Source organism: Balaenoptera physalus (assembly GCF_965194825.1).
Source record: "Balaenoptera physalus genome assembly, chromosome: 14".
In the NCBI taxonomy this organism is placed as follows: domain Eukaryota; kingdom Metazoa; phylum Chordata; class Mammalia; order Artiodactyla; family Balaenopteridae; genus Balaenoptera; species Balaenoptera physalus.
In genome coordinates, this window is record NC_138893.1 from 78407206 (window position 1) to 78434704 (window position 27499).

At 58.2% G+C, this 27499-nt stretch overlaps 1 protein-coding gene across 7 annotated transcripts in view; it reads right to left on the reverse strand.

Moving 5' to 3' along the window:
* Positions 1-4629: 4629 nt before the first annotated feature.
* The window catches only part of ZMIZ1 (zinc finger MIZ-type containing 1), a 233638-nt gene continuing 210768 nt past the window's right edge, over positions 4630-27499 (reverse strand). For 4 of the 7 annotated variants that reach the window (XM_082425692.1, XM_082425697.1, XM_082425696.1 and 1 more), the window contains 14 exons: positions 27013-27303; positions 24093-24275; positions 23064-23141; positions 22208-22382; positions 21544-21685; positions 19501-19711; positions 18229-18334; positions 17182-17342; positions 16160-16227; positions 15774-15842; positions 15044-15288; positions 13628-13794; positions 9956-10210; positions 4630-8469 (listed from right to left, as the gene is read on the reverse strand). In XM_082425692.1, coding sequence (XP_082281818.1) covers positions 8362-8469; positions 9956-10210; positions 13628-13794; positions 15044-15288; positions 15774-15842; positions 16160-16227; positions 17182-17342; positions 18229-18334; positions 19501-19711; positions 21544-21685; positions 22208-22382; positions 23064-23141; positions 24093-24275; positions 27013-27303 — 2259 coding nt within the window. In that variant the 3' untranslated portion in view covers positions 4630-8361. The remainder of the gene's footprint in view (positions 8470-9955; positions 10211-13627; positions 13795-15043; positions 15289-15773; positions 15843-16159; positions 16228-17181; positions 17343-18228; positions 18335-19500; positions 19712-21543; positions 21686-22207; positions 22383-23063; positions 23142-24092; positions 24276-27012; positions 27304-27499) is intronic. The other 3 variants (XM_082425693.1, XM_082425694.1, XM_082425695.1) reach the window with 3 other exon arrangements.

Here is a 27499-nt window from a genome sequence, read left to right on the forward strand (position 1 = left end):
AGTGAATCAGACACTCTGTGAGCCCTCAGGTAAGGGTGCTGGCCTCAGGTTCCATAGGACGGAGAGGCAAACCCATACCCAGAAGATGTATCAATTCGGGTCAAGGTGAATCACTGCCCTCCCCATGATAGAAGGGGTCCTATGTAGCAAACTTGCACCGGGTGGCTGGTTGGTCTCCTCGTGGGATGTTATTGTATCAGGGGCTCAGCTTTGGTCTCTGTGGGTGACAGGTTGGACATTCAGCAGTGGCAGTAGCTAGATCAGCCCTGGTGACAGGGAGCCCAAGCTGTGGGCTCATATCTAACTCATATCTAACTTGATCTCTGTCTCCCTGATACTCTGTTCTCCATGGCGCTCCCTGGAGGCCCATATTGTGTAATCACGAGATGGAGAGCAAGGGGTGGGGACAGAGACTGGCCAAGTCACCCTGCCTCCTTGGTTGTTTGGTGTCTCTTCTGCACTGGACACTCCCTGGCATCTGTTAAAATGTGCTACGTGGATCCTCACGTTTTGCCCACTCCCAGAGGTCTAACCACATGCCTCTTTCCCAGTCCTCCCATCCTGGATAGGCCATTCTTGCTCTTTCCAGGCCTCTGACCAGCTGGCTAAGCTATTTGCCCCTGCCCATGAGCACGTGTACATCTTTTCTCAGTGACTTCTCTCTCCGTGCAGAATAGAAGACCAGGCTCACTATCCAAATCTCGGCCCATTGGAAGAATGCCCTCTCACGGGAGTCTTTCAGCCCCTTGAGTGGGGCTGTAGTGCAGGCTCTGTCCACACATGATTTGCACCCACATACCAAGTGGCCTCATCTGTGAACCACGCTCAGGAATCTTCCTTGTCTGCCAGCTGGTTATAATAAGCCCTCCATGTGGCAATAGATACCTGCCAAGGGGAGGCGTTGGGGCACCACACCATCTCGAGTCTTGGGGTCTCACTTCTTCCCTACTAGGGGCCTGACTTTGGTACAGGAGAACAGCCTTGATGGGGCATCCAGCCTTTCTGAGTTTCTGCCTATGATGAAGTCCTCGCCTCATCTTGCTCTTTCTGGCCTCCAGCTGCAGAAGATAAGCTCAGTGCTTCTTGCCAAGAGGTTTCCGTGGACTCTCACACTTTGGGTTTTTTTTTTTTTGCCCTTGCCACGTGGCTTGCGGGATCTTAGTTCCCCAACCAGGGATCGAACCTGTGCCCCCTGCAGTGGAAGTCCGGAGTCCTGACCACTGAACCGCCAGGGAATTCCCACTCACACTTTGTTTTGAATGGCTGATGAAGAGATCTGGGACTGTCATTTCCTTTTTTCAATGAATCAGTGACACTTGGCAATAGTCACTCAGTTGCACAGTCCTAACAGTTTTTCTTTCCTCCCACCTCTCAAATGCCAGAGTCATTGCATCAGCTGGCACCGCCCCCTGACCCGTGTGCCATCCCAGGTCACTGCAGGTGAAGATCATAGCAGATGCACGGCTACCCCGTGCCCGCAACTGTCACCAGTGATGGCACCTCATTCACATCTGGTCAGTGACCCGTCTCCAGCATCTCATTCTCAGAGACTGCCTCCCAGGCCCCCTCCTGGCGCCCACTATCTTAGTCTGGTTCCCTAGGAGCAGAGGCTGAGATGGGCCTTCAGATTCCCGTGATTTACTGAGGGAGTGCTCTCAGGAGAAACCTACAAAGGAGACAGTGAGGGTGAAGGGAAGGGGAAAGGGTAGGGTAAGCATCTGGCCTCAGGTGAAGTCCAGCCCTGACCCAATCCACAGGGAATGCTACCCACACTGCAGCAAAGAGGCTGTCATGTGGTGGCTTTTAATAATCAGTCTTTGGCTGCGGAACCCTAGACAGGGGTGCATGTGTGGGGGCAGGAGTGGGTGACGTCCCAGGCAAGGAGGTCCCTGTCTGCTGAGGACAATTGTCTGGTGAAGAGAAGTGAGCTGCTGGCAGCCAACACCCTCAGCAGTGGAGGGATGGGCGCCAGCCGGAGACGGAGAGCCTGACGGACCTCCACTGTACCTAGTGACTATGGAACCCCTGAAGATGATTAAGAAGGCACGGTCAGGGGGACTTCAGGAGCACTGACCACCCAGAAGAGGGGGTTGTCATGGAACCCAAGAGAAAGAGGTTTCAAGGCAGAACGGGCAACCATCAAAGGCAGCTGTGAGGTCCAGTCTCCAAAAGCGGCACGGACTTGAAAAACCAAGGGGTTGTAGGTGAGCTTGCAAGAGAAGTTTCAGAGAACTTCAGAGACGTGGGCTGCAGGGTGTCATGGATGATGGGCGATCAAGGAAAGACGGAGCAGTCTCCATGAGAAGGAGCAGAGAGAGGCTGGACAGCAAAGGGTGTGGATGTGGCTCTTAGACCCGAGGCCCGAAGCTCCAGGCCTGCGGAAGGGGGTGGGGGAGGGTAAAGGGAAGGGGCTGAAATCCCTCCCAGAAGAGAAGGAGGTGATGGTGTCAGGGGCTTGGGAGGGGCTGTCCATGACTGGGGAAGGGACACCACATCCTCTGGGCCTGGCAGAAGAAGATAAGGCTGGGGCAGGATGGAGGTAGGTTTGTGGGTGGGGGAAAGTTAGTGGGGGTCTGTGTGATAGGGGGGTAGACTGCTTAGAGCAAGGTGGGCGTGGTGGAGCAGGGCGCTGGAGCAGAGGAAGAGGGAAATGGGTGGACAGGCGGAGACACCCTGCCCTGAGGTCTCAGTGAGGCTGGAGACCCTAATTTGCCCTGGCAGCCACCTGCAGGCTGAATAACTTTCCCTGCCAGCATCCTATGGCCTTTTGTGGCGGGACAGTCATTGGATTCAGGGTGAGGGCTTTGCAGGGTGGGTTGGGAAGAACAGAAACCCAAGACCCATGGGCTGGAGCATGTGCTGCATGGTCCGAGTGAGGGGAGGAGGGAGGGAGGGCAGTGGAGGGCAGAGGGGGCAGTGGCAGGAGGGTGAGCTCCAAGCTGCCTTGAGCCAGGCCCTTGCTGGACTTTTCCCACGGGCTTTTCTCATTCTAGGCCCACAGAAGGAAGTAGCTGGTCTCAGGAGGTGTTAGTGGGATGGGGCGGGCGGGTCTCCACGCAGCCTTGCTAGGCAGTCACTGGCCAGTATTCAGCTGTATCCCTGGCTTCAGGTTCTGAAGCTAGAATAGCAGGAAGGTTTGCGTTTTATCGTGAATTTAGGGGAGATATGGCCCTGCCTCTCCCTCCCCACCCCCTGCCCACTTTCTGCCTTAAAGGCAATGGCATTCAAGCTTTTTGTTTTTAACCACAACCCACAAGTAAGAATTAATTTTACATCATGATTCAGCAGACACACACACACAACTGCAACAAAAGTTTCACGACACAATCCTCACCCTTACTTTGTAGGGCGCTCTTGGTGTTTTCTACTTTATTCTCATCTATTTCTTTAAAAAGTGCTGGTCACAACCCACCAAACTGATTTCATGGGCCACTCAGTGAGGCCATAGGGAAGCATTGCTCCAAGGCAGTGGGGAGCTGGGGGCCCCTTTGGGAAGCTGTCATTGAGGCTACTCACCCCTCTTCCAGGAGTGTCTGTTCTCAGAGAAAACACCTCTTGCCGGCAGAAGGCAGTGGCCACGGGATTCCATTTTTAATGTAAATTCTCCTTCTCCCCTCCCCTTCCATCTCCCCCCACGAAGAGAAACTGGCCGCCCCAGAGAAGGCCCCCTATTCTCCATGGGCCGTCCCGTGGCTGATGACACCCTGCACGCGGCCTTTTGGCTCCTCCCGGCACACACACCTGCTCAGATGCAGACGTTCACTCGCTCCTGACACACTCTCCCCCCGCCACACACACATATTCCAGGGGATGTATCTTGGGGTGTCTGCCAGACCCCACTTCCTTCTTTGGACTTGTCCTCACCCAGTCTCTGCAGAGGGAAGGCTACGACAGCCACATTTGCTTCTGTCCTATGGCCGGAGGCCAGAGCTGAGTAAAGGGGGGACAGATGGTGGTTGGCTGCTGGGCCCTGAGAATCAGATTCACTTCCCCAAAGTTCAGGAGGGGACAAGGAAGGGCAGTCGTTTGTGTGTCTGAGGCTGTAAGGATAGTTAGAACCAGAGCCTGGGCAGGGGCTGTAGCAAAGTAACCTATGTAAATTGCAGTCACGCGCAAGAGGAGACCCAAGGTCCCCTTCAAGGGGAGGGGGGCAGGGGCGCTGAGAAGTGGGGTGGCCAGACAGAGGTGGCCAACAGGAAAGCATCTGTATTAACTTGACAAGGTACCTGTTCCTAAGCCCAGAGAATCCACAAGGGCTCGCCATCTGAACCCGGCCAGCATCGTACACCCTCCCCGAGTCACACTGGGTCTGGGTCTCCAGCACCCCATATAGGGCCTGGCGCCGTTCAGGGCCCCCTCCCCAGAACCAGGGCCTGCTGGAGACGGGGTCCACCAGGAGGTGAGGACACTGGGCTCTGAACATTCACCTGAGCCAGGTTCCAGGGCCACTTCCAGGGACCCCTGTGTCAGGGGCTCCTCCATCTTAACACCCGAAGCACCTGACTGCATGGTTTTTGTTTTGTATGTTTTATTTTGCAGGGTGATCGGGCAGGGGTGGTGCTGAAAAGCAAAACCAGAAAACACCCAAACCGCTCCTTAACATTCACAAAATCGCTAATTGGCCGAACCTTCGTTTTCGTCCATTTATTTAGAAAAAAATTAACATGGGCAAATGAGATACCTCAGTGTTACAACAGAGTATAGAAATGTCTAGCAATAGTCAAATAATTTGATCTTTAAATACAAAAGAACCACATGAACACCTAATATACAGGTTTCATCTGAATACATATTTATTAGATAAATATTAGAGGTTGTCACATCATCTAACTACATACAGCTTTGCAAGACTAGAAATCACAATTAGTTTTCTGACCAGTTTAAAGTATGAAATGATTGCATTGTACAGAGATGTACAGAGACGATGACAGTCGCAGTGGGAGTTACTTCAGGCTGCACGGTGGGTGTGTTCATGTGTGTGTACGTGTGAAATCACCTGCGATCATGATATCAAAAATTATACAAAGTATGAATTTGGTTACAATTTTCTTCTGAAATCCCCGTTTCTTTTCATTATTTCCATAGCACCCTAAAAATACACAGGTGGCAGGACTAGTACACTGAAGCTAAATAGTACATGTAGGTAGAATAAAAACAAAACGGAACAAAAAAAACTCCTTTCTACACAGAGTCAGAGTATATTACATGAGTGAGACGGATGCGGAGAGAGACCTCACAGACGCTAACAGACAGGATCTAGTTTTTTCCACGTGAAGATGGAGTTCCAAGCCTTTTTTTTGTTTTGTTTTGTTCCGGAAAATAAAAACAATACACATTCCGAGGGAAATGAATGCATCTGTTAACATGTCTCTATTTCTCATTTACATATGTACACACGTCCCTTGAGTGGCTGCTGCCCACGTCGCCCTGTCTGGATGGGTCAGGCCGAGGGAGCAGACGTGTAGCTCTCTGGGGGTTCAGGGCTTCCGTTACGGAGAAAGTATTAGAAGTTTCTTAAAAAATAAAAATGGCTACAGGAACATGATACGTGGGTAAAGCTTCAAACCAAGAAGATGGGGGTAATTGCTTGTACTTGGGCCTTCCCACCTGCCCGCCAGCGCCCTGTCCATTCTGTGGAGTGGAGACAGAAACATGCCTGTGGGCTGGGTGGATGCTTGTCATGGAGAAGTGGCTTGCTGAGGCATTGTTTTTGCTGAGGTTACTTATGGCTCCAAGTAGTCATCCGAAAGGATCAGGGAAGCATCTCCCCAGAGTTCAGAACCACCCCTGCTTGGGGAGGCTGTCATCACCTGAATGTGTCACCAACTGGGGCTCGCTACAGCCCCGGACGCCTTGATGCCTCCCCCCCCCACCCCCGACCTGGCTCCAAAACCGCTCTGGAAGAGTACACGCCCAGAGCGCGGGCTGCAGGCACCACGGTTCTGGAAAGCTCTTTGCTGAACTTGCTGGTGGAGGCTCGCTTGGGAGGGGACCCAGGAAACCTGCCTCAGGTGCCGAGCCCATGGCTTCCACAGAGATGGTTGAGGCAGGTGCCTGGAGCCTGGGCTGTGGGGAACAGATCGACCCTCTGTGCTAGAAAGCTGTGGATAGGTCAGTGAGCAGAGTGGGACACCCCGATAACAACCAGAACGGACTCCAGGCCTTTCTGAGAAAAAGTTGCACGGCAGGAAGTGGGAACTTCTAAGGAAGGCATCTGTAAATCTGTCTGGGGCAGAACATTCCCAGATGGCCTGACACAGCTGGGGCTACTGGCCACTGGGCAGAGACGGCCACATGTTACCTGGCATCGTCTTGTCCCCACCAGCCAACTGGGGATGGCGCCAAACGGCGGGTGGCCTGGTCTTCTAACTCACTGTACTCACCCATGCTCTTAGTCCCTTCTTCTGTACAAATGGCCCTGGTTGCTTTTTTGTTTTTGTTTGTTGTTTTTCTTAAAAAAGGGACTCGGTCTTTGTCATTGAGTCAAGGTATTTTAAAAACACCAGCAAAGGCTATAACCAGGTCATGAAAATGTTGAATATTATCAAAGACAATACTAAAATATTCACAAAGATATTTACAAAAGCAATTCTTAAAATAATTGATTTGTATACGGAACACCACGCTGTTTGAAAAAACCTCTGACAACGGGACAAAGGAAAAGGGGCGAGGACGGGACGATGGCAGCTTTCCTACAGAAAACCTAGTGCCGGGTCGTCTGGTACAGCGACTGGAAGTCAACAGCTGGGGCCAACGTTCCGGTCACATCCAGAGGAGTGCTGGGGGTTGTTCCCCCAACCCCCAACAGAGAGGGAGGTGGAGACTGAGAACACAGACAGTGGACGGGGGAGCAGGTGAGGGCCTCGGGCAGCAGCAGGGGAGGGGCGCGATGAATTTACAGAGGGGACCCAAGTGACCCAACGGCCCAACATCACCGGCCATGCGGCTCGGGGAGCACAGGGGAGCACAAGGGAGCCTGGAACAAAACGGACTCACAAGAAGCTACCTGGGAGACTCCGAGAGCGAGCAGTTAGCTGGATGGAGCGAAGCGTGGAGGGAAAACCAGAGGCTGCTTTTGCAGGAGCAGGAGTGTGGGGTGAGCTTTCGAGGCCAGAGGGACATGGAGGGAAGGAGAGGCTGGCAGCCAAGCGCGGGGTCTGAGACAGCCACAGAAACACCACGCGACGCTCGAGGGCACATCCTGGCACAGGCGGCGGCAGACTGGGCTGGAGCCGGGGCAGCCTCGAGCACAGGGACAGACCAGACCAGACAGAGGAGCCGGAGAGAGAGTGATGCCCGGGGTTCCTGCTGCTGAGCCCGTGCATCCCCGGCCTTTCCACCACTCACCTTGCCGTCTGGGTAGACATAGGGGCACTGGGACAGAGGGAAGTGGGTGTCCCACGTAACAGTCTCGGAGAGGTGGGCGAGGGGGGAGCAGAGGAAGGAAACAGGACGCATGGAGAGAAATGGGTCGCTTGCTGTCCAAGTCCAGTGTTCCTTTTCCTCAGATGACTTCGCAGCTTTAAGATGCTGTCGTTTAAGAACAGGGGGTGGCTTGGAGCAAAGTTGTAAGTTGGCCATTTCTGTTGGACTCCAAATCCGGCTGGCGGCACTCCCCCCTTCCCCAATTAAGGGCACAGTAATTTCAGCTGGGTTCCTTCTCTCTCTGGCCCCCCCAAGGCTGGGCCCTGGCCTGAGTCAGAGGTTGTGGAGCCATCCTGGCTCGGAGGAGGCCTTGACTCCCTTTTCCACCGGTGCCCAAGCAGGAAGGGCTCACCCTCTCCCAAACACAGACTCTTGTCTTTTTTTCTCTGCTCTCTGAGAGTGCTTACAGGGTATCCTGGCTTAGAGGTCTGGGGTCAAAGCGATAACCTTGGCCCCTGAGAGTTCTCTTTCCCAGAGGTTTGTGCTTTTCTGTGGTGGGTGGTCGTGGTGGTGGGCAGGCCGTTCTCACTGCCACCAACCGCTGCTGCTGCTCCAAGGCTCGGGGCCGCTGGGATACGGGGGCCCCTCCCTCAGGTTCACAGTCACGTGGAGGCGGCTCTGGGCCAGGAAGCAGGGAGGCCGGGTTACAGTTTAGAAACTGGAAGAAACTGCGGGGCACTGGAGGGTCATCTGGAAGCCGCCGTCAATGTGTGCCCCCTCCCCGGGCCAGCGCCCTGTCTCGAGGGTCATCTTTGGGGCCTGCTCTGGGCGTGGGCTCCAGACCTGCACCGCCTTCACAGTGCACCCTCCCGCCCCTAGGCTCTGAAGGCCGCAGCAGGGGCGGTCTGAGGGCACGGGCTCCCGGCGGGAAAGTGTGGGGGGCAGATGGGGAAGGAGGCCGCGTGGGGAGGGGTGGCCCCGACGGAGGGGTGGGCTTCAGTTGTTCTCAAAGAGAGACAGGAGGTCATCATTACTATTGCTCGGCAGGTCGGGGGGATCCAGGTACGAGAGGAGCTCGTCAGGGTTTGTGAGTTCTGGAAGGAGCTGCAAAAGAAGTACAGAAGCTCAGATGAGGTGTCGGCCGAAGGCCAGGCCGGCCCAGGGCGAGGAAGCAGGGCACCCTCGGGCCCGTTCGCTTGCCCTCTACCTGCCTCCTGGGGTCCTGGTCCAAACAGGGGAAACTAACAGTGCCGGTGGTCCCCAGATGCATCCAGGCCACCATGCTAGTCTGGGGCACACCCGTGCTTATTTCAAGTCTGGGAGAGTGGGGCCCTCAGCCCACCAGCCGGGAAGCCTCCTCACGAACACAGTGTTCCTTAGACCCTGCCACAGGGGGCTGGGGGTCACTCATGCCTCCCAGGAGAAGCCATGTGGCTTTGCATGTAAGGCTGGCCGATCTCTGCGGCTCCCACCGCCCCACACCTCCCCCAAGAGCTCCCGGCTCCTTGCTGAGCCCGCGGCTAGCTGGCAGCACTGCTCTTCCCTGTAGACTCCGGGAAGAGGCTACAGACCATCCCTACCCTCTACTGTGAGGTCCTTGGACCCTTTCGGTCACACAGGGGACCCTCATCAATCTAAAAGCACCTGCCCTGGCCTGGTCTGGGGAGGAGAGTCGGGCAAGAATCCAAGATGGCCCCAAAGCTGAGTGAATCCCATTCACCAGAGACTCTTGCTGGGGCCAAGGGTGACTCTTGCTGGGGCTTGGACGTGAAGGACAGGAGCGACCAAGGAGAGGGCAGGCCTCCTCTCCGGGAATCTAGAGCCTGGGGGCGAGGGGTGGGAGGGGCAAGGGCGGTGTCCCTCGCTGGCAGCCCTGAACAGCTGCCCAGCACCCATCATTCAGTGTCCCCCTTGCCCACCTTCCAGACCATTCAGTTCTCAAGGGGGATGATCCCTGAATCTCAGCTGCCCGCTTCTGCCTCAGTCACACGACCCCCCCCGCCCTCGACCCCCAGTGTGACCCGAGGCCGATTCTTCTGTCACCCCACGTGGGGGCCTCTCAGAGTGAGCGATGGAGTGAGCAAAAGCACAGGGCATGGACAACACACAGACTAGAAACTGGAGACACACACCAGCGAGACAGACAGAGGGACCTGTCCCTCCAGCCCCTCCCCTGCCTTGGGCCAGAGAGTGGCAGATGCAGAGATGGCAAGCTGATGTCGGGGAACGGGAGGTGGGAAGAAGGGGGGATGGACCCTCCTGTGCTGCCTCCAGGACCGGCCCAGAGGGACTCTGTGAGGGCCTGGGGGAGGTAGGGCAGGGCCGGGCGGCAGGACTGTGGCCAAGGGGACAGGGGGCGGGGCCAGCAGGGTGGGGCAAGGGGTGTGGCACTCTCGCTGAGGCTTGCCCACTGTGGGGTTCCCCGGTCCTGGAGCCACAGGGGAGGCAGGATGGCGGGGCCCACCCTCCGCCCGCCCACCCCCTCCTCACAGCTGTACCTCCTCCACCCCGGGCCTCGGGCCCTCAACACCCGCCCCTGCTCTCGGGCAGTCCCGGCCCCAGGCCAAGACACGTGGTGACCCCAACTTACATCCAGCGAAGGCTCCGGCATGTCAGACGCTCCCTGCGCTCCGGCCTGACCCTCTAAGGCTGAGGAGGGGTTAAAGGTCAGGTCACTGTGTGGATGGTTGCCGGGAGCGGCCTGTGGCGGTGGCCGGGGAGGCTGGGAAGGAGGAGGAGCCCCACTGTGATGTAATGGAGGCCCTGACTGGCTGCTGGGGTGTGGGACGTGCAAACCTTGTTGCATGGAGGGATGGGGCTGGTCAGAACTGCCAGCGTGTGGCATCTGTGGAGGAGGAGAGAGCAGGAAAAAGAGAGGTGAGGTGACGAGGTACAGCGACGAGATGCCTGGAGAAATGAAAAGCAAACAAAACCAGGAAAATAACAAAACCCCCAAAACAAAGCCACCCCTCTACAAGGCCAAATTCTTTTTTTTTTTTTTTTTTCTGCAGAGAAACAAACAAACAAACAAAAAAATCCTCCCCCCAAAACCGCCAGTCGGGGAGGCTGAAGCCACGTGGGGCAGGGAGGGAGGCGGCCAGGGGCTCTGAGACTAGCAGAGACAGTGAGGTCGGGGCCCAGGCCCCTGGGAGCCCCTCTGTCTCCCTAGCCCGGACACCAGCACAATGAACAACAGCAAGGGCAGGATGGAGAAGCGAAATGGGCATGTTTCTGGGGAGCAGGGAGGCGGGTGGGAGTGCTGCTGGCGGCGTGGTGCAGGCCCGAGCCGGGGCGGCGGGGAGCAGACACGGACGACAGCATGGGGCAGGCGTGCAGCTCATGGGGGTCTGCGCCTCCACGTGGGTCCTGGTCTGGGGGCGACACGAGGCACGCTGGCTCCGGGGGCAGCCGGGGCCTTGGTGTAAGCTCTCCCTGCTGTCCCGGGGTAGGACGGAGTTGCGCCCAAGCTATGACCTGGGGCTTCTGAGTCCTGCCACACCTTCCTGCTGGCCACCCACCTAGGCAGCAACAGGCGTGCTTCTCTCATAGATAGCCTAGGCGCCCCCCTCCCCCCGCCCCCGCACGTGTACTGAACCGTCGGGGCTATGGGTGGGCAGGGGACACGAGTGGGTGAGATTTAAACTTCCCCTGTTGGTCTGTTTGCTGCCTCAAGCAGCCCTGCCTTCAGAGTTCAGATCTTGGAGTGAAAGGCCAAGTCTAAGTCTGGGCCCCCACCCCCGGCATCCCCAACGGCCCCCGAACCCCCCTCGCACTTTGCGAGTGAAGGGAGCTCACTGACTGGCCAGGCCTCTCACTTGGAATGGGCAGCCAGGTGACCAAATGTCTCCTTGGTCAGTACCCTCCTCCCAGTCCTGTCTTCTGGGCCACACAGAAACACTGACACTTCTTTCGTGGGTTTGCAAACGGCAGCGACACCATCCCTGATTTTCTCCAGACACCAGTTCCTCTTCCTGTTTCTCCTAAAAGCTGCTCCCCAAGCCCACGGTCCAGGTGGCCCTCCGCAGCACAGAGCCCCTCCAGCCCGGGCCTTGAGAACGAGGGATGACCACGTGACATGAAGGTTGCTGACTCTGGGGGAACTACGTGTGGGATGCACACAAAGTAAGAAGAACGAGGAGGGGCGGGAGGGACAGCGCTCACAGCTGTCGGCGAGGCCAGCCTGTGACGCTCCTAGTGACCATTCTGGAAGTGGGGGGCAGGGAGGGGCTCCACACTCCTGCAGCAGCCCGGCCCCAGACAGACAGTCCCCAGATCTGCTGACACAACTAACGCCCTCGGCCCTGACATCTTGCTGGATTATCTCAGAACCTGGAGGGGCAAGCGCTCTCTGGGACCTGCTGACACACCTGTCAACCTCCCACCTGGCACGGGAGAGCCCTGGGTGCGCCAGCACCTGGTTGGAGCCCTCCCACCAGTCCGTGCGCCTGGGAATCCTTCCTGGCCTCGTGCTCAGCTGGGTCAGGCTGCTCTGGTTGGGCAGGTGGGTTGTTGACCTGTGACTGCACCACACCACCTTGCACAGCTGTACCTCTGGGTCCAGTTCCCATCTAACAAAAGCCCAGAAACGGACAAGGACCGTGCATATCTGAAAAGCTTCCTGGGGGGGCTGTGAAGTCAACTCAAGGGCTTAAGTCCCTCTGCGAGGACCCTGGTGGCAGGGCTGACAAGGCAGGAAAATGCCTCGTTGGATGCAGAAAGCACACAGCACCCCCGCTGCCATCTTCCAGTGCTGGGAACTGTGAGGACTCAGAAGGTGCCAGGTCAGTGTGGAGCAGGGGTGTGAGCTGGGTGATTCCTGGACATGGAAGGCTGAGGGCCTGGGGAGCAGGGCTGGGGAAGGGGGCCAGGAGAGACGCCTCCAGAAATTGGAAGCCCCATGGGGCAGAAAGTAACTTGCGAAAACATGGCTGAAGGCTGGTGAAAGCAGCTATTTCCAACTTGGCATTCTGGGTTCCTGCGGGAAAGCTGCTGCAGTGCCCCTCATTTAGAACCCTTCTGGTTAATAGTCACTCCTGCTGAGAATTGGTGGCTCTGGTGCACAGGATAGTCCCTGGCCCAGTGCTGGATGTTCCCCAACTCCATGTCAGCTGTGGGGAACACAGTACAATCCAGAGGCCCCTTCCTTCCAGGCCACATGATTGAGACCGGGAGAGCTTGGAGAGGCACCTTCGGGTGTAGGCCCAACTCCACTGCCAGGCATTGGCGAGACTCCTGGACCCTTCTCTCTGGCTGCTGTGGCCCAGGACCCACTGCCAGGCCCTCAGTAACTGCCCCTCCTGCTAGGATGAGAGACCAGGGACAGAAAGAACTACTGAGGCCTCAGTCTTCAGCCCTTGGGCCTCGGTTTCCTCAAAACCCCAACTGTTCTTCCTCCATCCAGGCACTGCCAGAACTTTTGCTCCATTAGCTCGAGGCCTGTGTCTGTCTTGCTTACGCCTGGTACAAGGCACAGCCGGGAGACCAGGCTCAGAAAACGTCTGCTAGATCAAATGCAATCATCCATCGCTGCCTACATAAGGACTCGGGAGGCGGCCAGGCCTCCCACCACTGCTGTTGGCGCCACAGGAAGGGAAGGCCTCTGGACAGCACGGGACACCTCACCTGAAGGGGTTTTCTCAGCAATACAGTGTGCGTTAATATGTGAAACAGGACGAGAAGTGGATACTCTTGGGATAAGTAGGTATCCTAATGTTTCTTTTTGCAGGAGGAGGTGATACCCTGAAGATTCAGAGCCCTGGGGAATAAGTGCCTGGGTCTGTGACTAAATTCTAGATGGCTGGATGAAGCTACAGTAAGTCAGCCTAACAGTGTGTGTGTAAGACGGGGAGAAAGGGGATGGGGCTGTGTTTGTGTTTGTGTGTGTGTGTGTGTGTGTATAGGATGTGTGTCGGGTGTATGGGGGGGTGTGGGCCTGTATGTAGGGGGTGTGCAGGCATCTGCATGTGTGCATATGCATGCAATGTGTGTGCAGGTAAGAGCTTGAAGCTTCCCCCATCTGAGAATCTGATGTCCTGGGTGAAATGGCCAAATCCAAGGACACTGATGGGCCATGACCCAGCCTCAGTCAGGCCTCCCACGCCCTCCTGGGTCCCGAGACTCAACTCTCAGTCCTCCCCTTTGCCTGGTAGGGAACTAGGCAAACATGAGAAAGGTCCAGGGAGCCCTCTGTCCTCTTCAGCCCCATACTGGGGCTGGGGGCACGGGGGAGGTGGAGGGTCAGCGGCGAGGAAGAGGTACTCACAGTCTCCTGCATGGGGTGACTGAGGGGCTTCTCAAGGGCAGCCATGTTGTTGGGCATGTCCGGGGGGTGGGAGAGCTGGGGGGGCCCGTGCATGAAGTCGTTCATGGACGTCCCGCCGGGGTTCCCGTGGGGGAAGTCAAAGTTGCCATGGCCCTGGTAGCTGTTGCCTGGGGAGGGAACAAGATGGGGAGGGATGTGACCCAGAGGGAAGACGGCCACCCCAGGGAACTCAGAGTGTAAAGGAAGAACCAAGGCCCACCCTCCTGCGAGGCTAGAGTCGGCTCCTGCAGCCGTAGACCTCAGGGCCGCACAGCGGGGCAGCGATGCAGCCTTCTCCTGCGGGCCTTAGCACCCCAGGCCGTGTGCTGGTGTACAGCCACGAGCAGGGCTAGAGTGGGAGGAGAGGGTGGTCGGGCTCCTGCGGCAGGAAACATGGAATGAGGCCCGAGTCTGAACTTCCCACAGGATCTGCTGTGCGAGCCCCCCAGACCTGCTCACCCACAGCCCCCGTGAGGCTGCCCTTCGTCACTGGGACCACCCAGGCCCAGAGGGGGAGGTCGGAGTCTGTCAAGTCCACAAAGAAAGCTGGGCCAGATTCAAGATGACACCCTCAGAGCCAGATGTCTGGCCTCCCAAGCCGCTGCTTCCTCCACCAGGTGGCTGCGGTGAGAGCTCAGAGGAGCAGCACACTGGAAAGCTGGGGCGCTCAGCATGCTGTGGGACTCTGGCTAGGTAGGCTAACCTCTCCGGGCCTTTAATTATCCAGGAGCCCCAGGAACCTAAGAGCAGGGGTTCTGCGGGGAGCTGCCATGCCCGGTGTTTGGGGGGTAGGGGGGTACTTTCTGGGAACTGAGGGCAGTGCGGTGCAGCTTGCTCTGGGCAGCAAGAAGTGAGGGGGCAGTGACAGTGACCTTGGTGGCCGAAGGCTGGTGCTCCAGGCCCCTGGACCCCGTCTCTGGAAGGGTGGTAGAGTTGCAGGGATAGGGACAATATGTAGATGTCAGAGGGAAACACGGGAGGGTCAGGAGCTCCAGGAGGAGTGTGGTCTTACTGCCCCCAGCAAAGCAGGCTCTGAAGCCCCTAAGCTTGGCAGCTGCCGACCAGGGAGATCCAGGAGTCGGGAGGGAGGCTGGGCAGCGGGGGGTGCGAGAGGCGGGAGGCTGGCTCGCGGGGCAGTTCCTCACTCATGACTTCCCAGCTGGGTGCCAACCCACAGGGCTAGCTGGACGGAGAGAGGGGGATGGCATTGCACGGGCCGCTGTACCCCCAACTTCAGCGATGTGGGACTTTTTTTGGGGGGGTGCGCGTTACCTCTGCCTCTTCACACCACACCCTCCCTGCACCTGCCACCATCACCCCAGAAATCCTGGGCCCCTGCTGGGGCTTCTCCCTCCCTCCTTGTCGGCCATCACCCACCTTGGCTGCTGTAGTCGTTGGAGTTGGTGCCCCCGGGAGGGGGTGGGAGTGGATAGGGGGACGGGCCGGGGCCCAGGGCTGCGATCATCTCCATGACATTGGGCATGATCATCTGGCTGGGACTCATGGTCTTGAACCGCTTGGACGGGATGCCGTCAGGGTCATCCTTAATGTGGAGGTCCGACTTGATGGGCACTGGCCGCCAGCTGCATGTGGGGTCAATGGTGACCTCTTCAAACTCGGAGCTGGGGGAAGCAAGGCGGCAGAGCTGAGGCTCTGGGGTACCGGGCTTTGGACATGAGGGCCTCCAGCTCGGACAGACACTGCGATGTCCTCGTCCAGGCTCCCTCTGCCCCCATTCCCACCACACTCTGCATAGGACAGAGGTGTGACGGATTTTTATAACTTTTGAAAGATGGGGAGACTGAGACTAGGAAAAGCAAGTGGCTGGGCATGGGGCAGCGGGCCCCAAAGCCTCCACCCGAGATGCGGCCATGTCAACTTCCTGCTCTGGCAGAGCTTGGTCCTTTCTGGAAAGTTCATTTGCCCCCAGGTACAGAACCCCTTAAATTCGCACAGAGGTGAGGGATGTGGGAAAATGGTCTGCCGGCCAGTGGGGGATAGGGTATCAGGGGTGATCACATACTCACCTAATGCAACCCAGGTCAGCATTCCGCCCACCCCCCCCCTCTCCCCCACCCCCTGCCCTAGTGTGGGGAGGCCCACTTACTGTTGGATGGCATTCAGGATGCCCCACATGTACTGATCTACCTCCAGGCCCTCGAGCAGAGCGGTTTTACTGGAAAAGGAGAAAGGGGGCTTGGCCTTTGCTCCTGGACCCTAGCGGAGGCCACAGCCCACTCCTCCCCACTGTGTCCAAGAGACCCGGGCCCTGCCACTGGTTACTACTTGGGGGCACCGACAGGAGAGGGCAGCCTTGTGATCGCTTGCTACAAAGGGACTGTGCACAGCCCCCGTGATCTGAGCCCCTCTGCTGCGCTTGGGTTCTCTCATCCGTGTTTAGGGCAGGTGGAGGTGGCTGGACCCCACAGAGCAGGGCCACAGCTCCTCCTGGAGCCGGGTGACGTAGCTTATGCTGAGGTGGGCATCACTCACTTGCACACAGGACACCTCCAGGTCCCTCTCTCGCAATTCAGCTGCAGGTACGATTCCAAGTCAAAGCACTGCGGAGGCCGGGAGACACAGACAGATGAGACCAGGGCTCTCAGAAACCTCTTAAATGCAAGTGCCACTGCCTCCGGGACCCTCATGAAGACGTCCCACCAGGGAGGGAGACAGGTGATGGAGAGACCCAGGTTTGAGAGGGGTGATGACCTTGCCGATTTTCTGCTGCGCTTACAGCTTTCGGGCCACGTGGAATCCCTGCACACCTGTGCCCAGCCCTCCTCATACCATCCCGGTGCCCCAGATGACCCATGGCCTCTGAGAAGCCTTCCTGGTTCCTCTGCAGCCGCCTCTCACCGATCCTGCCCCATGACAGCACCTCTCCCTGGCCCGGCCCAGGCATGGAGGACACACCCCGTCCAGTTCATCAGTGTGCGCCACACAAATAAAGCGACCAGACCTCTGCTGCCCCCGTTTTCCCGAGGATGGGGGTTAGGGGGGCTGGGAGGCTCCCGACCCACTATGAAGCCCTCGGGGCCAGTTGTGAGAGGGTGGGGCTGAGGGTACGGCTGGCCTGCCCCCATGGTAGCCCCCACCCAGTGAATCCCACCCACCTGGGCTGCCCGCATTTAGCCACCCAAACTGTGACAGTCACTCATCCCACAGCCACTTCCTGAGTGCCTGCTCAGGGCAGGGCCTCGGGACACAGCAGTGAACCAGGCAGAAGCGTCCCTGCTTTCAGGTTCCCTAACAGCCGTAGTGGCCGTATGTGCAGGATTTCCAGCTGGCATCTCACATCTGCCAGGGCTGGGACTGGTTCCCCCCGGGAACCTAGCTCTGAGCACACAGAGAAGATGCTCAGAGAATAAATGATGGCAGGAGTGAGTGAGTGAAACCAGCTCCTGATGGCCACGGCATCCTTCCGGGGTTAGACAGGCCCTGCTGCCCACGCCCCCCGCCTACTCCTCGCCATCCCAGCCAGACTCCAGGACGCTCTCCCTGGGACTGCTCACCTGGACGTGCTTGCAATCGTGGCCTCGAGCAGGCAGCTGGATGCGCCGGAATGTGATGGGGCACTTCAGAGACACCTTGATGGCTGTCTGCTCCACGCCATCTTCCCCATTGAGGGTCGTGTTGCCTGATGAGGCAGCCACGCTGCTGAAATTCCGCTTGACTGTGGGGCGGAGGCACGGGTGGATAAGGAGGGCAGGGCTGTCCTGCACACCCCCCACTCCTTCAAGTGGCTGATACACACTCTGATTCTCCACGCCCCCCAACACAGGGAGGTCTCATGAACAGGTGCAGGGCACCCCCGCCTGGGCAGAAGGGAGTTCAGCACGCCGGAGGCCCTGGGCCTCCCAGCACTCTGGAATGACACTCTACATGCGACATGTGTGAAGTGCCCCTGGAGGTGGCTACATCAGTCCCCCAGTCTCTGCAGTTCATGCCGTCTTCACTAGGAAGGCAGGACTTTCTGCAAAACCTGCAGAAACCCAGTCTGGCACTTCACTGACTTTCTGGGTCAGTGGGAGAGCCCCACAGGCACTTTTGCACTTAATTCTCCAAATGTGGAAATGGCCTGGCCGGATTCTAGGGCTCAGGACGAGAAGAAGCACATTTGAAGGGGCGAGCAGTGATGTACTTCCCTGCATGGTGCACCCCCCTCCCCCGCCCCGGCCCCCAAGTGTCTGCACCTGGGAGTCAGAGCCAAGTCCCCCACCTCTCGAGTTAGGCCTGGGCTGTTGAGATGGAATCCACCCCTGTGCTTCTCTCCTGATGAAGAACCCCCTCTTCCAGTTCCTCCCATCCTTCCAGGTGATCACCTCCTCCAGGAAGCCTGCCTGGCCTACCTGCACCACGGCGTCTTGTTTTAATCTGCCCCACATGCTGCACTCACGGTACTGTGTGCTCATCTGATCATCCCCACAGCCCCAGAGGAGGGGCATTGGATGGGGAGGCGCTAGTGCCAGGGAATACTCAGGGCCCGGTGGTGCCAGGCCCAGAGGACAATGAACGTGGTGGGACTGGGGTTTGGTTCCAGCCCCCGAGCCCCCACTCACTTTTCGTGATACAGTGCTCTGCGGGCAGGAGCCGCTTCTTGAGGAGGCCTTGCAGCACGGAGCGCACGGAAGGCCGGTGGACCAGCTGCAGCACGAAGAGGTGGGACTGCCGAGAAAGAGCAGAGGCTCGGTCCCTGCCACGTGGCCCCCACATCTGCCACCTGGGTCTCCACAGGCCTAGGCCGCCCCCTTCACCCCAGAGGCTAAGCGCAGGAAAGGGCCCCACGTCCGTGGTGATGCCCCGTTAGTAGAGGGTCCCCTGGGACCTGGAAGAGAGCCCTTGAGGCCCAGGATGTGTCCTGGGACCTGCGAGCTGGGGACCCAGACCGGGGTCACTACCCGGGGACAGCTGCTGCTGTCTATGCCAACAAGGCTGACTCTGATGCTGATATACCCCTGGGATGTGGTTATGGGACACAGGGTATCAAGATCCGGGCCAAACTCACCTCCTAGCCTTGGCCCTCCTGCCCCTCGCCCCGCTATTCCCCATCATGCCTCCTCCACCCTTCCTGCCAGAGGATGTTGTCCTGTCTTCACTCCTCCAGGAAGCCTTCCAGGACTGCACCCCCCCCCCCAACAAGCCCCCGCAGGCTCCTCACTCTGACAGCATCCCCAGTCCTGTGACTCTTATCCCCGGCTGGTCGTGGCACCCCGACCCTCATAAGGGCAGGATCAGAGCTCTTCCTTCTCCTCCAGGGAGGCCAGCAGAGCAGGGCAGGTACTCTGCAAATCCCTGGGCAAGCCCTGAGTGCCAGGCCCTAATCTTGGGGGACAGGAGTGTGGCTCAGACGTGGTCCCAGATCAGTGAGTCACAGGTCAGGGGACACACATACACAGTTCTGAGACAGCATGGTTGGGTGACAAAGGGAAGGAGTTAACTCCAGACTTGGTGGAGTTGGTTCTCAGGGGAAGAAATGATTAGAATATAAAAATTTCTTGCAAATGAGGCACGAAAGGAGCCTAGCTTTGAGGAACACACAGAACTTCCTCAGTGGAAGAAGGTGGTGGGCACGGTGGATGGTGTCCGGGAGGAGGATCTACAGGACCAAAGGGAGGTGAGTGTGTAGACCAGATGGAGGCTGCGGTAGGAGAAAAGGCCAGGCCTCGGACCAGAGCACGGCGGCCTGAATTTCACCCCACGGCCCTGGCGGGGACTGCGGCACATTTCTGGGGTACTCCTGAAAGATCACTCCTGGGGAGGGGGGATGGAGACCCATGACGCAGCTGAGGCCCAGAGGAGGCTGAGGATCTCGGGCCCACCCGCACACTCACGCAGCAGCAGGCGGTGACGGTGATCTGGATGGTGTTGCGGCCCGGCTGGCACACGTGCTTGAGGTGCAGGGGCTTGTGGGATGTCTTGTTGTCGCCGCGCTCGATGGTGAGGGGCGTGGCGTTCACGCTGACCTGCACCGAGGCTGGCCAGTTGGTGTTCATCTGCCGGTCCTCGTGGTGGTAGCACTTGAACTGCAGCTCCAGGTCAGACCTGGGGGCGGGGCGAGGCTCAGGGCGGCTCTGCGAGGGGGCTGCCCGTGGCCTCCATGACCCCTCCCTCACCAGAGCCCCCCACTGAGTCACTCAGCACCCCGTCCTCAGCCACGAAGGCTCCCCCAGCCACCTCGAGCTCTCCTCTCTCACCCTGGACGTTCCCCCTGCCCAGGCCTCCCATCAAAACCCATCCCAACAACCCAAATTCCCCCCATGACTCCCATTTACTGTTCAACCACAGCCCCACAGCTCTGGCCACAATCTGCCTCAGTCCCCTGCATGGAAGTGCACCTCCTGTTCCCCCAGGACACAGACAGACGGACAGACGCTAACTCAATGAGGCCAGCTGAAGGCTGATTATGCCCTGAGCTCCTGTGGGAGAAGCACCCCAGGCCAGGGGCTGCCTGGTTCCGTTCCCGCCCCCCTACCCCTGCGGTGGGCCCCAAGGACACGGCACCGAAGGAGACCACAGATGCATGAAAACTGAGCAGAGCCAGTGGCCGAGCCACAGAAGGTCTCGCAGGCGACGGTACTCACGGCTAAGGAGCAGTGGGTGAGCAGGGCCCCTGCATGGGGGGGTCTCTCTACCCTTTTGCCTGAGTGCACTCCCGTGCCCTCCTGCCCACCCCAGCTGCCTCTGGCCTGCTCTGTAGCCGGCTCAGCCTGCTCAAGGCAACGGGCCAGCTGTGCGCGCACAGTTGTGTGTGCACGTGCCCAGCTCAGACACATCTCGTGCCCTCAGGGTGCTCACTGGGCAGCTGAGGCCTTTGGTCACTGACACAGCGAGGCAGTGTGAGTCCTGCCCGAGGAGGAGGAACCGAGGGTGGAGACACCAATGCGTTCTGGTGTCTGAGAGACCCGGGCCCGAGTCCCAGCTCTGCCCCGTGCTAGCTGCGAGGACTCATCCGAGCTAATCACTTCTCTGGCCTCAGTTTCCTCACTGTCAACGGGGCAAGCAGTGCCCACTCATAAGATCAAAAGAGATCAGGTGGGGGCTTCCCTGGTGGCGCAGTGGTTGAGAATCTGCCTGCCAATGCAGGGGACACGGGTTCGAGCCCTGGTCTGGGAAGATCCCACATGCCACGGAGCAGCTGGGCCCGTGAGCCACAGCTACTGAGTCTGCGCGTCTGGAGCCTGTGCTCCGCAACAAGAGAGGCCGCGAGAGTGAGAGGCCCGCGCACCATGATGAAGAGTGGCCCCCGCTTGCCGCAACTAGAGAAAGCCCTCGCACAGAAACGAAGACCCAACACAGCCAAAAATAAATAAATAAATAAATTAAAAAAAAAAAAAAGAGAGATCAGGTGTAGGACGCTCAGAACACAGAACCTGGCCCAGCAGGGGGCCTCCAGACCCCTCACTCCAGCGCCCACTGTTTGAGCAGCAGCCCCGCCCGGTGGCCAGCTGCGGGAAGGACCCGGCCCTGTTCCTGCTCCTCTCTCTATATTCCTGGCTCTGACCACATGAGCCACGTTCAGGGCCAACGCGGGGGCCCTGCTGGAACATCCTCCTTCTCAGCCTGCGCTAGCCACCTTTTCCTCTGGGAATTTGTTCTTGACCACTGTCTCATCAGGACTGGGGTGAGTGACAGCAGCTCTCTGCCCTCAGGCCACTAAGCCAAGGCAGATTTGTCTGTCTCCCGGCACCTGCAGGTTCGCTTTGACACCCTCAGGGCCTTGCACACAGCAGGGCCCAGTCAGCAATGCTCAACAGGTGACGGTGTCAAGCAGATGCCGTTACCACGTGTCTCAGGCGACGCCAGGGCCCAGGAATGTCAGCACCGGGGCCACCTCCATCCACCCGGCTCGGGCTGTGCTGTGCCCTGACGCTCACCTCCACATCAGCGTCTGGTGGACCGTGGGCCTCAGGTGAAAGACGTGGTTGCTGACGGCCAGGTTGTGCTCCAGGCGGAAGGGCTCCAGCACCACACCATCCCGCACGGGGAACGTGAGCCGCAGCTCGTCATTGTGGTTGGCTGCGCGGGGGAGGAGCAGGTGAGCAGCACGGCCCTTGCCCCGGCGGCACACGACACGCACCCTTGGCTGCATGCTCTGGGTGCGTGTGCGAACAGGGCCACGGCAGCTGGGCTGTGTGCTCAAGGGCACACCAGGCAGCCCCTGGCTTCTTCCGGTCCCTCCGACCGCATCCTGACCATCCCTGCCTCCCACTTCCCACTCATCCCCCCGCTCTGCATCCCCTCCTGTCTCCACCTGCTCCCTGCTCTGGAAGCCCCGGCTGGCTTCTCCGCCCAGCCCTTTGCCACAGCTGAGAGTTGCTTTCCGTCCCAGCCTCCAGCCGCTCAGGCAGGTGGTAAGGAGGCCTGCTCTCACACCCTCTGCTCTTTCCCACGCCCAGCCCCCAGAGGCAGGCAGGCAGACTTCCAAGCCCCCGACTCCTGGCACACTGTGAGCGGGGTTGCGGTGGGGGGGGGAGGTGGGGGCAGGTGGAGCTGGCTTGATGAGGGAGGGAGGAGGGAAGGAGAGAGTAGGGCGCTCACCTGGGGGTGGCGGCAGAGCGCTCATATTTGGCTTGATGTCAGGTGGGAAGGGTGGTTTAACGTCTTGACTGGGGGACAGGTATGGGGGGATGCTGCTCCCGGGGGTCATGGGGGGCGTGGGGTTCCCTGGAACAGGTGAGTGGGGGTAATTTGCCACAGGAACCGGCCTGGGAGGCTGGAGGGAAAGAGAAACCACATATAGGTTATGGGCTCACAGGCATAAGGAGGGACCATGGCTGTGGACACATGCCCCACCCACTCTAGGGTCCTAGGGCTATGGCCTTTGCTCCCCTGAGGGAGGAGAGCCCCCCAGGAAAACCCCTCCCTCCACTCTGGCCACAGTCAGGCCTCTGCCCCTATGGGAAGACAGGTGGGCCTGGAAAGGTTCTCCCCGCCCTTCACTTGGGTCACGGCACCAGGGGGATTGTAAGGTCCCCAGCCCATTTGACCAATGAGGACACAGGCTCAGGGTGACGGGGAATTCGTCTAATATAATCTTGGGAGAAGAAGAATGCTAGGAACAATCCCAGGTCTCCCGCTGCCCACATCATGACTCCAGGCCATGTCCTTCATCACCACCCCACCCCACTGGGGTCCCCAGATGGAGTCAGGCATGAAGCATCTCCAGGAGCCCCTTCCCTTCCTCTCTTAGTCCCCACCTTGTTTTCTTCCCAGGACTGGCCAGGTCCACACTCATCCCTGGCCCACCCATCTGAGATGCAGATTCTCCAAGCATCTCTGGGCCCTGGAGCGGACGACCCTACTAATGTCCAGAAAGGCTGGGGCAGGAACGGTGAGGCCCCCTCTAACATAGTGCACGTGGGTTATAATTTCCGAGATGGAAACTGAAACATACCCTGTTGACGTTCCCTTGGCTGTAGCTGCTGTAGCTGCTTCCAGAGAAGGTGTTATTTTGTCCATTAAACTGCTCTGGCTGGTAAAGCAAGATAAACAATGCCGTGAACGGAAGGCAGAAAAGCTACCCTGCTCTCCCTCCTGAAATGAAAACCTTCCAGGAGGACAGGGGATGCTGAAGAGGCCCGCCCAGTGCTGGGGTGGGGAGTGCGGTGGGGCCAGAGCACACCACTGCCACGGTCAGTGTTCTGCCTCTCTCTGCCCATAGCTACTAATTGAGCAAGTTTATAAAAATAGCAACACCTAGTGTGCTGCAGTCGGGCTAAAAATAGTAAGCCCATGTAAGCCAAGGGGTGGGTAGTCATGTAAGTTGGCGTGATTCATTGGCAAATAAGTGTAAAATATTTCCAGAGTCTTCCTCACTCCTGAGAATGTACTTTATAATAATCCCAAAGAAGGAAAGAGCTACGTGCCTGAAAACATTCATTATAGTACTATTTCAAAAGTGAAAACTCAGAAAAAACCCAAACGTCCAACAGAAAGAATAAAATGTGGTGTGGTTCCCAGGAGAACGTCAGGCAGCCATTAAAAGTGACAACCACGGGGAGTGTAGCAGTAAGTGACACGCTGTGTTCAAGTGAAAGAAACAGATTCAAAATTACAACCGTAACAACAACTATACAACACGGTTGATGTCCACATGCGTGGGGACAAAGTCTATGATCAAACGTAAATATATCGGGGTGGGTGCTTTTACTTCAAAAAATATATTTCCTTCATTGTTATTATCTCGTACGTGCTATAAATAGTAAAAGGAGAAGGCAAACCATCATCTGAGCCCCACAAGAACAGGAACCAAGAAAAGCCAGTCTGTCACTCTGGCCACTGCACGCACAGCTCTGAGCACATGAGATCACATCCAGAAATCTCCGCCTGCCCCCTGGTGACAGCCAGGGTCAGGATGACACAGGCAGTGGTGGGGAGGTGAGGTGGTAAGGAGGGAAGGGGCCCGTGGGGTGGCGGGACTCACCTTGTAATACTGCCCCATGTTGACCGTGGGGGGCGGGTACTGCCCGGTGCTCGGCTGGCTGGGCATCCGCTGCCCGGGGTAGCTGGGAGAGGTGAGCGGCCGTGGGGGATTGGGCGTGGGGTACTGGCCTGGCTGGGTGGGGAACTGGCTGTTTGGTCCGTATTGCTGGTTTCCGTAGTTGGGCTATGGTGGCAGAGAAAGGAGCGGGGAAAGGTCATCAGTGTCTCGAAGCCAAGCTGCCCACCAGATGCCAGGACGCCCCACCTCCTCTCCTCTGTCCCTGCTGTTTTCCACCCACCCAGAAAATGCCCGCCACACCTGAAAAGGAGAGCAGCTGAACCAGATGATGCCAGGGGCCCTTCTTGCCCTGACACCCAGGGACATTACATCAGCCTGTCTGGCTCGAGGGCCACCTCCCCATGAAGCTGTCTTTCTCAAAACTCCATGCCCCTTGAGCTTGGGGGTACTTCCAGAGCCCCCCTGCTCTTGCCATCATGAGGGTGCTTGATTCTGAAGCCCCCTTTGGGTCTCCCCTAGTGCTTGGTATGTGACAGACAACAGGATGCACTTCCAGAAAGGTGATCCCCAGCCCTTGCATTCTGAGGCTGAATCTGGGAGGCACTGTCCCCGTACCCCACACTGAGCAGAACAAACTGATGTTTAGTTTTGGGCTACTGGTGCAGAGGTCAGGAGAACCAGGCTGGTGAAGGGACAAGGCAGCCCCTCTTGGGGGAAGCAACAGCTCCAGAGAGGGGCAGGATTGCTGTCCTGGGAGAGCCACTCCCACCCTCCAGTTGCTTCCCTGTCTGTAAAATCAGGTGACTCGCAGGGCACCCCAGGCCATTACATCCTGCAGAGTCAGTGCTTCTTCCCCATCTGTGAAACTTCTTGTCTATTAACTGTCTCTTTTGCCCTCTAGGCTCAGAGGTCCAGGAGACAGCTGTGTCTCAGTGTATGGCAAAGAACAGGCCTGCAATTAATACTTGCTCAACACATGAAAGAAGGGCAGGGAGTAAACGGCAGAAGAGGGCAAAGTTTGCGTCAGCGCTGAAGAACTCTGCAGAGCTCGCGCTGTTGCGATATGGCAGCTGCTCTGTGTGATGGTGGGGTTCCCATCACATCACTGCAGGACAGGAAGGGGAGCCCGGGCCTGTCCACTAGTCCCTCTGCGGGACCAGGTGACCTGACCCCCGCCCCCGCCCCCAGGTTCCGACAACTCAGAGGTTCTATGAGTGTGTACTGAGAGGTGAGGCCAGTCTTCCCAGACGGGGTCAGGACCTGCAGGCTGTGGCCACCTGTGTCACAGCCCAGTGTTGGGCATTTTGTAGCTGGGTAGTACCAGCAGTCTACTGAGGATGATTTAGTAAAGATAACTGAGAGCCTTTGGTGTGCCCTGCTGTGACAGGTAAGAGCTGGGGAGCTAACACCGGTACAGGCACAGGGCTGACGTCAGGCTAATGACCGGAAATTCTGCTGCCTTTTCTGTGATCGCCTCTTTGGGTGCCAGCAGCTGAGGTTGGGCCGACCGATGCATTCCCAGCCCAGCCAGAGGGAATGCCGGGAGTCTGAGCACAGAGGGGGCTGAGAGGGCCCAGAACTCATGTGGGGGCTTGTGCATGGGAGTGAGGCCCACGGGTCAGGCCCCCCGACCCCCAAGGACAGCCAGGGCCTTGGGAGCTGCCATCCTTCTCCAGCTTCTCCCTGAGCTGCTGCCCACCTGGAGGGGGTCTGGGCCTGACCCCGGCTCCTGGGTGTTTGAGGACGTCCCTGACATCTCCCCTCTTGGACCCAGGACATCCCCATCAGTGGCCAAGCCACCTTCCAGCCCAAGTAAGGGTGGATGCTGAGGGGAAGCACATAGACCTTCAGGGAACTCAGGGTCTTTGGGCTCTAAACGCACTGGAAGCCCAAGCGCAGCTCTGAGATGGGGTGGAGCCAAGCTGAGAAGAGGTGTGCCAGCAGAGCCCTGGGTGATGCTCGGGAAGGGCTCTGTCCAGGTGAGGAATCCAGGTGGGCCTCTCGAGGAGCGTGTGCAGGCGCCACGATCCCGGCGTCTCTGTGTCTTCCGCAGGTGAACTGAATCCTTACCCAGGTACCCACACAGGCCACTTGCTGCCAACCCGTTTTCTGGGTGCTCGCTGAAGGCCCTGTGACACCCCCTCCAGGAAGTCCTTCTCCTGACCTCACGCTGAGTTCCACACACCCCGAGGTGCGTCATTCCCTTGTGAGTTCCAGCTTAGACCTTATCTTTCCTGCTGAAGTCTTGGTCCCTGGAGGACAGGAGGTGTGGGTTTGCTTCCTTCGATCTTCACTGATCTCGCGGCTGAGGTGGCTGGGCACCCCAACGGGCAGCCTTCCTCCCGACAGAGCCCCAGGAAACATGCTGTCTGCCTTCCAGTCACTTTTCCGACGTGCACGGCCTTTAGATCTTTACAGGGTTTTGTCTCATCTCTCGCTCTTGGGTGTGAGGTGCCCTCATGTGGGTGCGAGGAATGGGGACCCAAGGAGGTTTAGTTCCTTACCCAAAGTCGCCCAGCTAGTGTCTATGCCAAGACAGAAGAGAGTCCTAACGGCGGCTACTGCTTGCTAAGTGCCCGCCCATGCCGGCCCAGGGCCAGGCGCTTCACGTACATCCCCTCACTCAAGACTCCCAGGCAGCCCCAGGAGGTGGGTTGGATCATCACTGCCTTTTACAAAAGAAAAAACGGAGACTCCAGGAGGTGACGTGACTTGCTCAAGATCTTCTGTATGGGAAATGCCAGAGCTGACCTTAAACTCAGGAGCACCTGACTCCTAAGATTCTGCCTTCTGGTCCAGGTTTCCCGAAGGTCAATCCATGCCCTTTTCAAGGAACTACCCACAGCACCTGTGTCGTCCCCACCTCCCACCCTGCCCACCGGCTGCCAGCTGTCACACTCACCTCTCCCGGGTATGGCCTCTTTATGCTCTGAATGGGAAGGGACTGGGGCCGGGGGCCCGGGTAGGTCTGCTGGGGCATCCGCTGCCCATGTGTGCCAAAGGGGCTGATGCCGGGTGGCCGGGGTTGGTTCATGCCCATGGGAGGGCCGGTCATCCCCGAGGGCGTCATGCCAGCCGCCATGCTTGCGGGGTTCATGCTGCCCCCCATGGAGGCAGGCCCCCGAGGCCCGGGCTGGTTCATGAATTGGCTGTTATACGCCTGGGTGGGACCCATCTGGAAAGAGGAACAGACCTTCAACGGGAGAAGAAGAAAAAAAAAAAAAAAAAAAAAAAAAAGAATAAAATGCCACATGCATTGAAAGTGCAGGGAAGGAAGGAAGGGTGGGGGAAGTGGGGGGTTCGGGGTTGGAGGTTGGGCACTTTCCTGTGTGGCTGCAGCTGGTGACCAGGTCCCAAAGGACCACCGGCCTCGTGGGCTCACTGCTGCT